The sequence below is a fragment of the Macaca thibetana genome, chromosome 15, assembly GCF_024542745.1.
Source record: "Macaca thibetana thibetana isolate TM-01 chromosome 15, ASM2454274v1, whole genome shotgun sequence".
In the NCBI taxonomy this organism is placed as follows: domain Eukaryota; kingdom Metazoa; phylum Chordata; class Mammalia; order Primates; family Cercopithecidae; genus Macaca; species Macaca thibetana.
The window spans coordinates 40,885,225-40,903,085 of record NC_065592.1 but is presented as its reverse complement, the minus strand read 5'-3'; the positions used below and the strand labels follow the sequence as shown (position 1 = coordinate 40,903,085).

The 17,861-nt window shown below is 47.6% G+C and overlaps 1 protein-coding gene across 1 annotated transcript in view; it reads left to right on the top strand.

The window, feature by feature from the left end:
* Positions 1–17,861, top strand: part of COL15A1 (collagen type XV alpha 1 chain) — a 127,072-nt gene that overhangs the window by 89,918 nt on the left and 19,293 nt on the right. The window contains 14 exon segments of the mRNA XM_050762069.1: positions 236–271; positions 688–828; positions 1,024–1,092; positions 1,908–1,943; positions 2,054–2,137; positions 4,409–4,474; positions 6,262–6,297; positions 8,555–8,617; positions 11,052–11,120; positions 11,219–11,254; positions 14,250–14,303; positions 14,405–14,464; positions 15,917–15,985; positions 16,081–16,122. Of these exon segments, the coding sequence (XP_050618026.1) occupies positions 236–271; positions 688–828; positions 1,024–1,092; positions 1,908–1,943; positions 2,054–2,137; positions 4,409–4,474; positions 6,262–6,297; positions 8,555–8,617; positions 11,052–11,120; positions 11,219–11,254; positions 14,250–14,303; positions 14,405–14,464; positions 15,917–15,985; positions 16,081–16,122 (861 nt within the window).

The following is a 17,861-nucleotide window of genomic DNA, read 5'->3' as shown; positions in this document are numbered from 1 at the left end:
GGTAGGTGATGAGCTGATGGCTGAAAATTGGGTTTCACAAGCTTTCAGCAGGACCTGCCCAACAGACTGGCCCGTATTGTAATGTATTTGGTTTGGAGACACCAAAAGTCTGAGACAGAAGGAGTCCTATTTTAATATCCTATTACCTAAGAGCCCATAATTGTGCATTGACTTCAGAACATACCCAATGAGATATGCATTAATTGGTCCTTGTTTTTGTTTTTGTTTTTTTCAGGGAGCAAGAGGGCCTAATGGCTCAGTTGGTGAAAAGGTAAAACAAAAAAAAAAGAGCTTTCTTCTCCCTCCTTCCCTTTCTTTGAGTTTACTATAATTGGACTGCTGGTCTGGAATATTGAACATATAAATGTCAAGGAACAGAGAGGAACACATCTCAAAGGAATTGCTCAGAGAAGGCAGAACAGCTGGGGATGGTGGGGAGTAAACACCCTTTGATGTTTTCTCCTTCCTCACCCCTCCCTCCAAATGCATTCAGATGAGTGCATCAGCTTATCTCCAAGTGAAATGTCAATTAACAAGACAGCTGTTTCTGTACCATTAAGCAGTACCGACCGGAGAATTCATCAACCTAATTAACTTCAAAGAGTGATTTTCTGATTCAGACATGCGTGTTGTTCCTTCCATGAGTGAACCCAGGGCTGGATAATCAGCCTGCCCTCTTTCCTACAGGGTGACCCTGGCAACAGAGGCTTACCTGGACCCCCGGGGAAAAAGGGACAAGCTGGCCCCCCTGGGGCCATGGGACCCCCAGGGCCTCCTGGACCCCCTGGGCCCCCAGGCCCTGGATGCACAATGGGACTTGGATTCGAGGTACTTTTCCCCTTTTCTGTGGTTATAAAAATGATGTGTACTAAGAGCTCCTGGAAAGACCAGCTAGCTAAACCCTGGTTTCAGGGCAGAGGCTGTGCAGATTCCCCTGTGAGCTGCCGGCTCCCAACACCACACCTGGCACAAGTAGGTGCTCAGGAACTGGATCTGAAATTCTCATTCTTGCTCGTTCCCCAGGATACCGAAGGCTCTGGAAGCACCCAGCTATTGAGTGAACCTAAACTCTCCAGACCAACAGCTGCAATCGTAGGTCACCTCTGAAACCTTCATTATGAGGGTTGTCACACTGTCACGCTACAGTGAGGAAGCTGTGGGCTGCATCCCGGCTCTGCCACTCTCAATAACTCACCTCTATGCCTCCAGCCCCCAGCTGTGCAATAGGGAAATGAGATGCTCTTTACAGCTTGTGTCTTTGAGGAGCAGCGTAGAAGTTTTGCAGAAAACATGATGTGGAAAGAGAACGTGAAAATCATTTTTATCTCTCTTCATCTATTTCTCTCTCTCCCTCTCCCACTTCAGTCTCTTACCACTAAGCATCTCGACTTATTCCTCCCTCCGTTTGCGCCATTCAATGCACACACTTTGCCCCAGGTCAAAGCCCTGCGCTCCTGACAGGTGCCCCTCCCTACTGCCTCCAGCCCCTGGCAGGTGTTGTCCATCTCCTACCATGATGTGATGCGGGCTCTCAGGAGGACCAATCCCCTGGATATTATTCTCTTTGTTAAATGGGACCCAGAGCTGAGCCTTTTAGTCTAGGAGGGAGCAGCACGGCCCCTCCCATGACTGAATGAGCAGACCTCCCTCATTCCCCAGAGGCAAAGGGCCCTAAGATTCAGGGTCAAGAGGACCCTCACCCAGTGCTGGGAGAGGGCCTCTGATTCTCTCACTCTGTGGGGTGTTGCTTCCTTCTGACTCCAGAAGGGGTATTTTTCGCTTATCCTTGGTTCCCATTGCCTGAGACAAAATAAGCATAAAAACTTAGGAGGAGATAGCAAGATGAGAGGCTAGATGGAGGTGAGCAAAGTGACTAGAAGAATATTTATGTTTGTTTATTTTTCCAGGGTCCCAAAGGAGAGAAAGGAGACCGGGGACCCAAGGTGAGATTACAGAGATCACAGAGGTAGGGGCGGGAAGGCTTTCCCACCTGGTTCTAGGAGCATCATCCCTGTACAGTGAATTTTTTCTCACTTCTCGCTGCTTTGACCAGGGAGAAAGGGGGACGGATGGAGCCAGTATTGTGGGACCCCCTGGGCCGAGAGGGCCACCTGGGCGCATCGAGGTCTTGTCTAGTGTGAGTATCATCCAGGTCAGAGCTTGTCTACATATTTTCCAACTTTGCCAAAGGGAAGAGAAGGTAGTCCATGACTTCAGAGCTGCTGGCTATGCAGGGGGCATGTAGCCAGTGCCTGGTGTTAGAACTTCCACATGCCAGCACCTGTCTGTTCCTCCCCCAGTTCCGCTGTTCTCTCACATGGTGCTTCCAGATTTGTCTCTTCTGATTAGCATTTGGGGTCAATTGAAAAAACAGGCTAGGAGTATTAGACATGTTGGGGTCTTGAAAAAGCCCCAGATAAGCAGTGCACGCCTTCCCCAGCCAAGTGCAGAGCACATTGAGAAATAAAGCCAAAGATGAGGAGGTAGGCCCAGATACCACCTTGATTACTGATGGAGGTTAGGTGGAGGGACTTCACCCAGTGGGAGAGCCACATGTTCCCGCCAATCAGACGGACTTATCCATGGGTTGATGGATGTGCTTCCCAGAGGCAAGGAGATCTGAAGGAAAGAAGTGTGACTGAGCTGGGCATGCCCCTTGATGCTTCCCAAACTGCCCATCAGGAAGGTCCCTCCACCTCACCACGGAGAGGGTACAGAAGCCAAGAGAAGCCAAGGATTACATCTTTCATGTCACAGGAAACATCTTTGTGTGCTACCTTTAGATGGCTCTTTGATAGTCTGTTAAAACTAAAGCTAAAAATACCCATTCTCCAAAATCCCACATGGGAAGATGTCCACACAAATGGAGGAAAAGCATCTTCTTCCCAACTCTCCTCAACAAGGAAGACAGTAACTTCATCCTTCAAACCCCCGTCATGGTACAGCAATGGCCTATTTACATGTCTGACTCCTCCACCTGCCCTCTGGGGATTTTTTTCTTCTCTGTATCCCCACCACTGGCCTCATAGTGCTGGTTTAATCAGTGTTTGCTGGATGAAATGTTGGGTGTCATTGAATTATCTATTCCTATTTAAATACTCTGGCATAAGCACTCATGAGCATGCACTCTGCATCGGGTCCATGCTAGGCTCTGTGGGTGTAAAGATAAGTAAGGCCAGGCGCAGTGGCTCACACCTGTAATCTCAGCACTTTGAGAGACTGAGGCAGGAGGACTGCTTGAGCCCAAGAGCTCAAGACCAGCCTGGGCAACATAGCAAGACCCTGTCTCTGATATTAAAAAAGTTTCTAATTAAAAAAATTAAAAATACAGATAAGTAAGACAGAGTTCCTACCTTCAAGGAGCCTCCAGTGAAGTCAGGAGAAAGGCTGTAACAGAGCTGTAACTGAGAGGCAAAGGAACATAAAGACAGGAACAAGGGAGAAAAGACTGTTTGGGATATGAGGAATCAAGGAAGACTTCCCGGAGGAAGTATCTTTGAGCAGGGACTGGAAAGCTGAGAAGGAGTTTACCAGGTAGGCATGGAGGATAGAACTTCCAAAGTTCTAGTGGCAGGGACGCCCTGAGCCAAAGCAGAGAGTAGGACAATGTGGTGTGTGCTCCAGGCCCAGGGAGCTGACTGGCAGGGGATAGTGTGTATGGTCGTGTGTGGAGAATGATGGAAATTGGAGAGAAGGCTGGAATGTGGGCTGGGACCAGATCATGTCCTTTTGATATTAAGACATCACATCATGAAAAATCCTGGCCCTTCAGAGAGAAATAACATCATGCTGGTAGACCACAGAAAGACAAGCCCCAAATAACTGGAAAAAGGATGACTAAAGTTAGAAGAAAAAAAAAAAACATGATTTTTAAAAATCAAATATGTGTAAGTGTGCGGGGAAAAAGGTAATCTCGTGTACTTCTGGTGGAAGTGTAAATTGGCCCCTTTGGATGGCTCTTTGGCAGTCTTTTAAAGCTAAAAATATCCATATTCCAAAATTCCACATGGAAAGATCTCCACACAATATGGCCGAGTGAAAAAAGCAAGTTGAGGAGTAATAGAGCCTGATGCCATTTATGTAAAATAACCACATGGACAAACACACACACCCCAACACTGTGTTTTCTGTGGGTGCATGTAATATGTATATGTTTAAATTCTAAAAAGAGAAGACATTCGGATATTGTGTGATGTAAAAATTAAGTAAAGGAGGAAAGTGCGAAGGCGGCTCGGAGCTGTTTTATAGGAAGGGGGCGGGAGAGCTGTGTTTGGCAGTGGGCTGAGGGCGTTCTCAGTGTCTGCGGTGTTCTGCTATGCTGGGTGACTTTAATTAAAGCTTTGTTGCCAGGAACAAGGCAGAACACATGACATCCTTTGTCCTCATTGTCTGATTTTTCTCTTTTCAGTCCTTGATCAATATCACCCATGGATTCATGAATTTCTCGGACATTCCTGAGCTGGTGGGGCCTCCGGTTGGTATCTACAGCTGCCTCAGAATGTGGCTTTTCCCCAGACGCCCCTGTTGAAACAAAGTCGGGTTGCTCTGGAATCCCTTTAGCTCCTGAAGCACAGAGCTAGGATATATCAAATAGAATGGAAAGAAAGCTTTGCACTTTTTGAAAAGTTGCTTTCACATTAATTTGATCGTGTGGAAAGTTGTGTCCAAAGCAGTGGAAGCTTCCAGTCCTGTGCACCAGAAATATGTGTCCTGGAAATCAGAGAATGCCAAGTAACAAACAAATAATGTCTGTTGCACACGTTTGGCCTGCTTTTATTTACATTATCTTATTTCACAGAATAGGAGGAGCCTGGAGACATCTTTCCTTGTGCTCAAGGGAAACTGGAGCGTGAGGAGGAAATGGACTCATTCTACTCTTTATAGCCCCATTTTAGAAATCTGGAAATTATCTGTGTGTTAATTTCCAGATCTCTAAAATGGGGCTATAATGTGTGTAAGAAACATACATTATTTTTGGCCAGACGTGGTGGCTCACGCCTGTAATCCCAGCACTTTGGGAGGCTGAGGCAGGCAGATCACGAGATCAGGAGTTTGAGACCAGCCTGGCCAACATGTTGAAACCCTGTCTCTACTAAAAATACAACAATTAGCTGGGCGTGGTGGCGTGTGCCTATAATCCTAGCTACTCGGGAGGCTGGGGCACGAGAATCACTTGAACCTGGCAGGCGGGAGTTGCAGTGAGCCAATATTGCACCACGGCACCCCAGCCTGGGTGACAGCGAGACTCTGTCTCAAAACAAACAAACAAAAAACCCGAAATATGCATTATTTCTGCATGTTGGCAGAGTTGACTCATGGCACAATGGCCCTTAGACGAAGGAAGCTTCCTCCTACAGCCTGTAGAATAAATCCTCATTGCATCTCCCAGCATCTGCTGGTCAGCAGCAGGGAAAGGAAGGAGCTCTGGCTTTGGGAGCCTTGGGGTTCCAGCCCCATCTTCTGCACACACCACTCTAAGCCCCTGATTCTCTTCTCTGATGACACTTCACCAGCCTTTGAGGCAACTTGTAAGAAATGAGGGATGTGAAACTGCTTAGCACACTGTGACGCTCTGTGCAAGTCATTGTGGAGACAGGTTTATACCTTCACAGCTGTGCAATGCAGATGTCCCAGCCTCTCCTGCAGATCCCCGTGAGGTTGCCCTGAAGCCCATTCATCCAGGGGAAAATCTAGTGCTGCCCCAAGATTCCTGCAAATATCTGCAGACTCTTCTGGCACCAGGTTTCTCCCCTGCTGAGTGACCTCTCAATGTGAGCTATCTTCCTGTCTCCTCTGTACTGCATCCATTTGATTTCCATGAAAACAAATAATCCAAAATACCTCAATAATGAAACCCTAGAGCAAACCAGATAACAAGTGAAAGTTTCTTCCCAAGAGGTCTTTGTTTTCCCCAAGCTATTGGAGGTTTCGGGTATTAGGTGGGTGGATACTGAAGCAAAACACAGACAGACTAAAACCAGAGATTGGGCATCCCTGTCCTCACAGTCCCTGGGCCTTGTCTGCCTGCATTACCATGCCTCCACCCCTTCTCTCTTTTCCTTGCTTTCTTTCCAGTCGCTGTCCTCCCCTTGGCAAATCCAGACCCTCACAGGGCCCCTTCATCCCTAATGCTGTGTCAATCTGTCTTCCCAGCTGTGGGAGCATGCTGAGGCCTTTGGAAGGGGCTGGGAGGGAGGGGGTCCTGCTGACTCTGGAAATGCTGCTCCTAATCCAGCGTGCTCTGTCTTTGGCATGTCACAGGGGCCGGACGGGTTGCCTGGGCTGCCAGGATTTCCAGTAAGTACAACCCTCGCCCTCTTCTATCTGTGCCCCGTGGCAGCGATCATTCTGTTCCTTCCACGTGGAATGACATTTCCTCCGTGTCTGCATGACTGAGCTCCAGTGGCATCTTGTTCGTTAGCTTTTTCTTGGTGCTCCCACTTGGAAGTGTCCCCTTCTTTAAGTCCCATAAGGCTTTATTGTCACCACTCCTGTGGTTCTTTTCTGCCTTAAATAACAGTTATTTGTGCCCTTGCCTTTTTTTTTCTTGACCATCCTGTGAACAACTTGTGGAGGGTTAGGTTTTACTTATCTCTCTCTATCCAGGACCAATCGAAACCTGAAACAGCAGTTGGCTTGCTATGAATGAAAGTGGACGAGTCAAGTATTTCAAGTAGATAAATCCCTAAAGAGAGAGGATGATGGCGATGGAGGGGGTGCAAAGGAGGGAACCATGGACTAGACATCTAATAAGTAATCATCTGTGTGCACCACTATGGGGCTTTCACCATGGAAGGTGAAAACATGCTTCTGTGTGGAAAGAGATTAGTTTTGTCTAAAAGTTTGAGCCTGTCTAAAAGTAAGGCGTGGCTTCAGTGTGGGACCTGGGTGATTTCTCCAAAGCACTGCAGCTCTGAAAGGCCTAATGCCAATGCGTGACATGCACTGCTTCTGGATGAATGAAGGAAATGTATCACAAATGTAATAGAAATTTGTTCTTGATGGTGGAATGATCAGTGGCCTCCTTTTCTATTTCTTTATAATTTTCTGAATGTTTTATTTATTTATTTTTTATTTATTTATTTACTTATTTATTTTGAGACGGGTCCTCACTCTGGTCATCCAGGCTGGAGTGCAGTGGCTCACTGCAACCTCTGCCCCCCAAGCTCAAGTGATCCTCCCACCTCAGCCTCCCAAGCAGCTGGGACTACAGTCATGTGCCACCACGCCTGGCTAATTTTTTGTATTTTTGATAGACATGGGGATTTACCATGTTGCCCAGGCTGGTCTGAAACTCCTGAGCTCAAACAATCCATCTGCCTCAGCCTCCCAAAGTGCTGGGATTACAAGCATGAGCCACTAAGCCTGGCTGATTTTCTGAACTTTTTACATTTTCTAAAGGCACGTATCATATGATAACACTAAAAATACTGCTAACTAGACATTAAAAAACAAAAGAGAGAATGGTGACCATGGCCATGACTGTGACCATGACTCTTGGTTAGCAGAAGAAAAGGCCAAACCCCTGAGCTCCAGCCCTGGCTTGGCTGCTCCAAGACCTGGGGCACGTTTCAGAGCACATTCTCCTCTAAATGAGTGGTCCTGTGTTCCTGAGGGAGTCCAGGACCTCCACTGCAGGGAGTAGGGAGGGGGCCAAATAGGCATATACCAGGCCACTGACCTGCAATAAGGGAAACTTCACTGGACATATTTGTATATATTAGGCTTTCATTTAAGACTTTATTTGGCGAAAAAAAAGGAAAGAAAGGAGTTTCACTGCTAAACAATAATAACAAAGAGTTGAAAGCCACTGCTGTAATGGGTAATTCACTCTTTCATCCAGACAAGACAGGAACCTGTGAAAAGTTAAAATAGCAAGAAAGTGTTGAAATGCCTTTTTGAGGCAAATGTGGCTGTGTGAGTCATTGTCACAGGCATTCAGTGTCTGTTGGAGTTGAGAAGAGGTTGCCTCTGGCTGCGTGTGTGGATTTGGCTCTGCAGAGGGGTGGGTGGGCATTCCTATGGGGGGATGGCATGAGTGCTGGTGCAGAGGCAATGAGGGAGTGCAGAGAGGCTGCAGGAAAGGAGTCAACCTGATGGTGTGGGAGATGAGATATTGATGCCTGGCTGGGATGGGCTGGGGTGCCAGGCTAAGGTACCTGTGTCCCATCTCATAGGTAGTGGGGATCCAGAGAAGAGGTGGGAGTCGTGGAAGGGAATAGTGGAGGAGGCGGGCTGCAAGGTGGCCTGGAGGAGCCGGGGGCAAGCAGAGGCAGCAGGCCCAGATGATGGACTGGGTCAGTAGTACCCAGTTGGAGGAAACCAATGTTTAAAGAAGTGTGAAGCCTCAACACTCAGTGCTATCTTCTTTCTACCAGACCACAATTTCTGGACCACTTAAGGTTAAGAAAATGTCATAGATAATCCTGACTTCCACCTGCCTGGGGGATGGCAGTGTCTATTCTACTGTTTGGAAAAAATATATATATTTCTGATTGATTTATGCATTTTAATCTTAACAAACAACCAAATACTATATAACAATTCCTTCCAGGGCCCTAGAGGACCAAAAGGTGACACTGGTTTGCCTGGCTTTCCAGGACTAAAAGGAGAACAGGTAAGAGGGGCCCATGTATCTGGCTTTGGAATTTGCTAAATATTTCAGATTGGCTGAAAGTAGCTATTAACTTTTCTCTTCTTTGAGATAAAATTCACATACCATAAAATTCACCCCTTTAAATTATACAATTCAGTGATTTTTGGCGGGCTCGTAAGGTTGTACAACCTCCTGAACTACTCGGTAATTCTAGAACATTTTCATCATGCCAGAAAGAAACCCCATACTTATTAGCAGTCACTGTCCCACTGTTAACGGTTTTAATCTCCAGGTTCTCTATGAGACGAGAAGGTACGAAGTGGGTAGTGAAATTGATTTTTATCATAATTTGGAAGGAGAACTCAACTCAACACTCCTTTGTTCTCACACACACTGTGCTTTGTCTAATCACCTGCTGGGCATCCCATTAGAACATGCACTGCCTGAGGGCAGGCATCCTGCCAGCTTCTTTTTCATAGCTCCAATACTAATATGGGGCCTGGTATACAAATGGTACTGAATACACTTGTAGGCAGAAGCATGTATAATTAATGAATAGAACAAATGTTAATATTTATAAGTTATAAGTTGGGCATTCTGCAGTTGAACAACAGTCTTGCTCCAGAATCTCTGGAATAAATATTTAGCACACAGAAAACTTCCTGAGAACTCCCAGGGTACCAAACCTATTGTTGTGCTTGTATTCTTTTGTGGTTGCCTCTTAGAATTAACTTTCCAGTTGGTTTTTATAGATAAGGGGGAGAGTGACGTCCATAAACAGATTAATGTATTCACCTGTCCATGTATACACTCATCCATCTTTCATCCACTGACCCCTGCCGTGTGCCAGGCAGTTTCCTGTGCTAGGCACTAGGGATATAGAAATAAGATGAGGAAGAGCTATGCAAAGAGCTAACAGAGCACATGTTTACAGCTGGAATGGAGCTCTGTGCAAAGCCAGTGGGAGCACTGTGCAACCCCCTGAGCCTGCCATGGGGAGTCAAGGAGGGTGGGTGTGCTTTCCGGGAGGGGAGAACTTAAGCTCCTCTCGTTCTTCTCTACCCCCACCATTCTATAATGATCTCCAAGGAGGAGAGGGCCTCCAATATCTAGTGGGCCACTGCTCCAGGGCATGGAGGGCTCGGTATGCTGGGTGAAGGTTTGGCATCACATGGGAATGTGTCTTGGGATGCTTTTGCTGCCACAGGCCTGTGGAGATGGACCAGGGCTGGCCAGCTCAGGCTTGGGAGGAGGCCCAGTGAAGCAAGAGCACCTCTTGCTTTAAACACTCTGTTTCCTATGTGGTGAGGTCAGATGGATCTGGAGGGACGGATGTGACATCCGCGCCCTAACCTCCTGCCACCTTGAATGACTGGCACAGGCAGCCAGGCGGCTCTGCTCCGGCCATTGCAGCAAACACGCTTTCTCTCACTCTGCCTCTAATGCTTTTGTGCTTGCTTCTTCTCCCTGCTGGCGTGCTCAGGACTACCTTTCCTCACCAGCGGAGTGGTAAGATCTATATACCAGGTGTGGGCTTAGGGGGATGGAAGAAAGAGGCTGCTCTGCTTGCTTTGATGCCACTGTCCTAGCTACTCCCAGCCCCATTAAAAGGAGACTTCTGTGTGGCTCAGCCCTGCTCCCCAGGGGCCAGCATTGAAGTTTAGGGCCAAAGCCTCAGAGTCAGATAGAAGGTTTCTGCATCTGGCCTTGTTCTCTGGACAAGTATCTTCTCAGCAGCCTCTAGCGTAGTAGATGGCTCTGCTGAGGACAGGATTGGGGGCAGGATCCTGTGTTCTTGCCACCAGTCTACCCATCACCCATTTCCCAATATCTGAGATAGCTTTGCCTAACTAAGTGTTTGCACAGGAGCTTAGAGTTTGGATGCAATGTTACATGTGGAGACACAAGGCCTCCATGTTGACAGAGGCCTCTAGTTTTTATACCTTCATCTCTTTCCTAATTTCAAGTGTTTTAACAAGAATAAGTATTCTTGGTGGGAACAGATCTCAGGTTGAGTTGCTAGGAAAGCAAGCTATCAAATACATTGGGAGCCAGAGGTTCCTTGAGGGCACCATGTGGCAGGAGATAGACAGGACCACACTGAGGCTGGATCCTGGAGGGTTGAGAGTAAGGATGCAAATCTGTTATCAGTGGGAGCCCTGAAGGGACATGGAAGACAGGACTGTCCTGTGCCTTAGGACAGTAACTCTGATGGTACATAGAGGGAATGGCTGAGAGAACATGCATTCATTTAGGAGACTGTTGCAATACTCTAGCAAGAGGTAATTTTGGAGCAGTGGGGTTTCAAGTAGGATGAAGGCAAGATAAATAAATCATGGCTGTAGGACTGAGAGGACTCTGTACAAGGTGGCAAGGAGGAGTCTCTGTACAAAGCTCTCTGGGCAAGGTGTCAAGGAGGAGTCCTGACTTCATCAAGATGTTTTCTGAATTACAGGGCGAGAAGGGAGAGCCAGGTGCCATCCTGACAGGGGACATTCCTCTGGAAAGGCTGATGGGGAAAAAGGTAATTATGTCACCAGACCCTGCAGGCACATATCTGCCCCAGCTTCCCATCTTTGTTTCTGTTCCAAACAGTGACAAGTACATCTCTTCCTGTTTTAGGGTGAACCGGGAATGCATGGAGCCCCAGGACCAATGGTAAGCCAGAGCATCTCTCAGCTGGATCTGGACTGGGATTTGAAGCATTTTTCATACTTTGATTTGGTTAAATTTAGTCATCCCAGTTATGAAAATGCAAAGATGTGGCAAAGTGTGCATATACTAGGGTAAGACTAACTACAATTAAATAAACTTTTCAGTGATTTAACACAACAGCAGCTTATTTCTCGCTCTTGCAAAGTCCACTGTGGTGGTTCTCAGCTTGGCATCTCTCCTCCAAGAAGTGACTCAGGGACCCAGGATGCTTCCATTCTGTGACTCTGCCATCTTGTGGATTCAAGGTCGCACAGGAGCTGGCAGGCTGAAGTTGGGGAGGGGGAAGAGATTGTGGAAGATAATAAACATCACTTCTGGCACATTCCATAAGCCAAAACTCAGAGGCCTGTGGCCTCAGAGTGTAGTTTAGCTGTGTGTCCAGGAAGGAGAGGTGCACTTGCAGTTATACCACAGAACTTGCCAGCTGAAGATGACCAATTTCCCAGGAAACCCTCAAAGGAACCCCACAAAACCTCTCTGGGATTTTTGATTTTGGTTGTGAATATGCCACTCATTTGCTGTGAGACCTTGTGCAAGCCCTCCTCTCTCTCTGGGCTCCTGTTTTCCCATCTGCACATTGAAGGGATTGAATTAGTACTAAATGGTATTAGGGCCCTTCTGGCCTTATGGCTCTGGGAATCCATAACCCATCTGGGCTTCTGAGCAGCTCTCCCTGTTTCTCCAAAGGTGAACCCTAAACTTCCTTCCCTGTGTAGAACATTCTCTCTGGGTCAGACTGTATTGATGCTTCACATAGGCCATCTCATTTCATCTTCACAACCCCAGGAAGTGACTCTCAGAATCCCCATTTTATAGAGGGGGAAACTCAGGCTCAAAGAGGTTAAGTAATCTGCCCATGTGACACAGCTTGTAAGTGGCAGAGTGGGGATTTGAGGCCAGCCTGTCAGGCTCTAGGTCCAGTCTCTTCTCAAATGAACCTCACTGCCTCTAATGAATATTTGAAACACTGAACATTTGAAACATTTTGGGCTGCAGAATTGTCTACAGTTTTATTTGGTTGAAGCTGGATCTCAGTTGTGGGGAGAAAGGACCTCACATTTCTGTAACCGACTTGTATCCTTGAAGAATGGCCTGTAACTTTTGAGGTGAATTCTTCAAAAGACCTTCTGAGGCCTTTGGTTCCCGAAGTCAGGAAGAGTGGGCACCGAAAGTCAAGTAGCTAAGACAGACTGAGAGATTCTTGTGTTAACTACTGGTTAACCACCTACTAACCTCCAATACTGTGGAAAATACAATAGTTAGTGGTGGGGGCCAGCAGGCTGCTGCAGATGCCATGGCAGTGGTTCCTACTGAAGCCCAGCTTGGGCACAGCTTGCCAAACATAGGCAGTAAGTGGCACCTTCTTCTAATTTGCATGAAGGTGCTGTATGGGCTAGCTGTGGCCTTAGTGACCAGTGTAGCTTATAACTCCTCAAATTCACTGGTGTCCTCTTACACAAAGTGTAGACCATGCACCAGCATCACTGATATCACTTGGGAACTTCTTAGAACTGTAGAACCTCAGGCCCCACCCAAGACATACTGGATCTGCATTTTTAACAAGATCCAGGTGATTCTTAATGCACATTGATGTTTGGGAAGTATATTAGTCCATTCTCATGCTGCTATAAAGAAATACCGAGACTGGATAATTTATAAAGAAAAGAAGTTTAATTGACTCATAGTACCACATGCCTAGGAGTCCTCAGGAAACTTACAATCATGGTGGGAGGCATCTCTTCACAGGGCAGCAGGAGAGAGAATGAGTGCCAGCAGGGGAAACACCAGACACCTATAAAACCATCAGATCTAGGGAGAACTCATTCACTGTCATGAGAACAGCAGGGTTTAACTGCCTCCATGATTCAATGACCTCCCACCAGGTCCCTCCCATGACATGCGGGGGTTATGGAATTACAATTCAAGATGAGATTTGGGTGGGCACACAAAGGCAAACCATATCAGGAAGTGTTGCACTAGAACATACCAACCAAGTGGCCTGTGCCCTGTCAACCCCATCTGGCTTTGCTTGTCTTTCCCTAAGAGTAATACAGACTAGGTACTTTACCTACTGACCCTGTTTCAACTCAGTTTTTATTTGCCATTTTTCAGATCATGGTTATGTATGTTAATGGTAGGAGGAAAAGGAACTTGGAGTGCCCCAGGCTTAAACCAGTCATTCCTCTGGGAGACACAGCAGACCCAGCTGCAGGGTTGGAAAGGCACAGACCGAGGGTAGAATGTGTTCTAGGAAGAGGTACATCTTCAATGGTGTTGTCAACCAAGTGGTTTGCATCCCAGACACTAGAAGGCAGGAGGGTTCCTGAAGATTGCAACAGAACAGTGGCTCTAGAGGCCTGTGGTCCTGGAAAGCCAGCACTGAAATAGGGCCCATGGTCAGGAACTCAGCTGGAGGACTGGGGTGTCAGACCAAGACTCTGGTTCCTAGGGGCAAGTTAGAGCAAGGAAGGAACCAAATCCTAGAGTGGGTTATCAGGCCAGGCTGGCCTGGTGGGCGAGGCAAGGTTGCATTATTCAGAATGCGGGATGCAGTAAGCCCTGGGACATAAGACCTAGGGCAGAGATTCATGTTCTGGGCTGGCCTAGTGCCTGGCTACCAGGGAGTTGAGGCCCTGAGCTACTGACCTCTTGCTCCTTAGTTAGCCCTGACTGCAAGAGGATGGGTCCAGAGTCTGGGGTGGGCTGGAGCCTGCAGGAAAGCAGGCGATGAAGTGGGCTGAGCAGGTGCTTCTAGCTGAGAGCGGAGAGGCTGGAGACCAAGAGGCTGCGGGAGGGGGCTTCGACCTGGCTCCCTGCCCTTCTTTCTCCTGTCGGTGGATCATCGTCACCACTGCCTGCAAAAGCAGGCTTGCACCCCTCATTTCCCTGAACCCAGACTTTCTGTTCTTTTCTAATCTGGCATTTGTTTTGCCTCTAGGGTCCCAAAGGACCACCGGGACATAAAGGAGAATTTGGTCTCCCCGGACGACCTGTAGGTATCAGCGTTCATTGGACAGGCTGGAGGGGGAGGACACATGGGCCAGGCTGGTCTGTGGGCGGAGGGTTTACTAAGGTGTCTGCTGTGGGTTCCAGGGTCGCCCAGGACTGAATGGCCTCAAGGGTGCCAAAGGAGATCCAGGGGTCATTATGCAGGTGAGTCATCCTGAGGATGGAGCCGGAGGTTGGTGTCCAGAGAGGGTGAGAGAGTGTGGGGTCCACAGAGCAGGGCCTGTGGACTGAATATTCAGGAATGTTGTTCTTATTCCTTCATTGCCACTGCCAAAGGTCCTCCCACCCAGTCCTGTCCTTCAGCTCCCTCTCAGGAGGGTCCTGCCACCTAAAACACCTCAGTGGAGAGTAGACTTCCTTATGTAGGACTCAGAGGGAGTAGGGGAGAAAGGGATCTGGTCATGCTCAGAAAATGTGGTTCCAAACCCCAGGGCCTCTAATTCTACAGTAATGTCACCTCTCCCCTCCTTTACACAGTCCCAGGGTTCACTCACGTCACTAGGGGCTCAGTGAGTGCTGGAAGTCAGTATCAAAGGCAGATCGGCTACTTCAGTGGGGCCTCCCAGGTTAGCAAACACTGGGCAGCAGCAGGGACCCTGGTCTAGGAGAAAAAAGCCAATGTTTATTCAGCAGCTGCTATGTACCAGACACTGTGCAAAGTGATTTTAAGGAGAGTTTCTCATTTAGTCTTGGTGATAACTATTGCATGAGACACTATGCAGGGGTCTTGTTTTACATAAGAGGATACTGGGGCCTATAGAAGTCAAGGCACCCAGCCAAGGTGACCCAGCTAATAATCCCCAAACCGAGATGTAAACACAGCTCTAAGTCTATTGCTGCTTCGGTTTGTGCTATACTGCTTCTGCTTTGTATGCCCAGAAATCCAGAAATACTATTTTCCTGAAGCATTAGGGGTTGACTCTCACTCACCAAGCCAACTGGAACTGGAAGGTAAACCAGGTACTGATGCCTTCATTTAGAGTCATCAATACACCTTCCACATGGGCTAAACTCTTCATGCCTGCCCTCAGAGCCACACCTCTCCTGCTGCAAGCTCCTGCGTCTAGGCTTAGAGGAGAAACTGTTGCATGGTATTAAGGCCAAGCTGGCCTCACTTTGAAAAAACTATCTAACAAGAGTTTTGCATTTATGCTTGCATTTCTGAGACACATTCCCTCTGGCAATATATCACATGAGGGACCCGCACAGTCCATTCCCACTCCTATACTGGGAATGCACTGATAGGGAGGCCTTAGGCTCAGTATCAACTGGGAGTCAGAATCTGAGTTGCAATCTCGTTCTGCTGTAAGCTGCTGTGTGGTCTTGAGCAGGTGACCTCCCCTCTCTGAGGCTCATCAGCTGCATGTGTTAACCAGAGACAATACTTGTTGCTCTGCCGTCCTCCCTATGGTTTGTTGTGAAGATACAGGGAGGACAGGGACATAGAAGTGCTCTGTGGCTCCCTGGGCAACCTGAGAGAGAAGTTGGTTGGCTTCAGTGGACCCTCCTTTTCTTCCTCTGGAGGAAATGTCCTGCAGCTGCCCCTGCACTCACAACAACCTGAACTAGTGGAATGGCCTTTTTTTCTTCCTTCAGGGCCCACCTGGCTTACCTGGCCCTCCAGGCCCCCCTGGGCCACCTGGAGCTGTGATTAACATCAAAGGAGTAAGTTGGCACGGGGTGGGAAGACCTTCCTGATTGGTCTAAGCTGGAGTCAGGTGTCCTGGTGACCTCACCTCTCTCATTCTCGTTACCCACAGGCCATTTTCCCAATACCCATCCGACCACACTGCAAAATGCCAGTAAGTAGCAATCACCGCCTTAAAGAGCAGGCTTTGCAATACATAGCAACTCAGAGAAAAAATCAGTCTTTGTCTTGGGCCCTTTCTATCCTCAAATGTCCTCTTGAATGTCTTCTGTCCCCTAAGTGTAGACCCTCAAGTGACTAGAAGCTTTTAGATAACAGATTGTGGCAGTGAAATATACTGCATCTTCTAAGGGTGCACACACGGTGAGGTGCTTCTTTTCATACCATCTAAAAAGCAGTGTCTTTTGTTATTGCGATCATACTAGCTTCATGCTTGGAGTAGTATAAAATTGGGAAAAATAGACCCCTTAGAAAACATAGATGAGAAAACAAGCCATGCCAACCCATGGTCTTTGCATTGGGAACTTTGGGCTAAAATCTGTAACTAACTATATTGCCCTTTTCCAATGATCACGTCACTGCACAGCGCACAACACTGACAGGCAGGGCTTCTCTCTCCCACTTTATAATAAGGAAACGAACTGTGACTCAGAGAAGCTCACTGGCTTGTCCAAGGTCACAGGACTTGACTGAGCTGGGACTGTAACTCAAGTCTCCTAACCACCAGGCAGCAGGTGCAGACACTGGGATTCTGAGGAGTCAGGCACTTGCCTGGCCCCTCAACTATTGAGCCGCTCTGTCCCTGATGTTTTACCCATAGGAAGAGAGTCAGATTTCTGTGAGAAAACCCAGAGGGGAGGGTGGGCCTTGTGCACAGGCATTAGTCACAGAACCATACATAATCATTCTCTCATTCATTCAACAAATATTTATTGAGCACTTATGCAGTACCAAGTACTACCCCAGGTAGGCCCTGGGGACACAAGGGTGAACTAGACGGGTGTGGCCTCCGCTCTCAGGAGCTTGCAAATTGCAATTTAGAAATATTCTTTGACGTGAGTTCATAATTGATCCCTGTTGGAGGTGATGCTAAGACTTGGGTCAGAGGCTACAAAATGACACAGTTTGGCTGCATATTTGCCCAGACATCTGGCTAAGTCTACACACTGAGGCATCCAAGTCTGCAGCCCAGGGCCTGGGAACTCTGGCCTAGAGGGCAGGACCTACCTATGTCAGGTGACTAAGGGGCTCCAGGCTCTACGTGGAGACAACAGCAACCCAGTATGTGTTTATATCCATGGCCTGAAGAGAAACATAAAATATCAGTGCTGGAGTGACCTTCCTGGGCAGTCGCTGCATCCCACCTCCTTATCACACAGGAGAGACCACAGCCCAGAGAAGCAAAGGGCTGGCTCCAGGTCACACAGTGAGTTAGTGCCGAAGCCCCTCCCAACTAACATGATTTCAGGCCTCAAATGAGCCAGCCACAGAACAGCACTTGACAAATTTTAGAGTGCTATAAAAATACTACTGCAATGATCATGACCTGCTCCAGGAACTCTTGCAGTAACCATGGTCTTTGGGGGTCGTGGGATACCTAAAAGAAGGAAAAGATAGGCTCAAAGCATTTTTAGTAAGATTTTTTACTTCATATTGCCTGGCTAGATACTATAGGAGCTGGGTCATGGACATTTCTTGTCCAACTCTCAAAATGGGCATTTTGAGACAGAAATGCTTCCTCTTACAGTCAGCATTTCATGAACCCCTTATAGTTTCAGCTCCTTCCAACACCCTAATCATTTATAGCTCATGTCTGTAGTGGAGAAACTTTATCAGCATAGCCTGTAAGATAACAGCTTGGAGCTGCAAACTTCATCGTTAACTTATAAATGT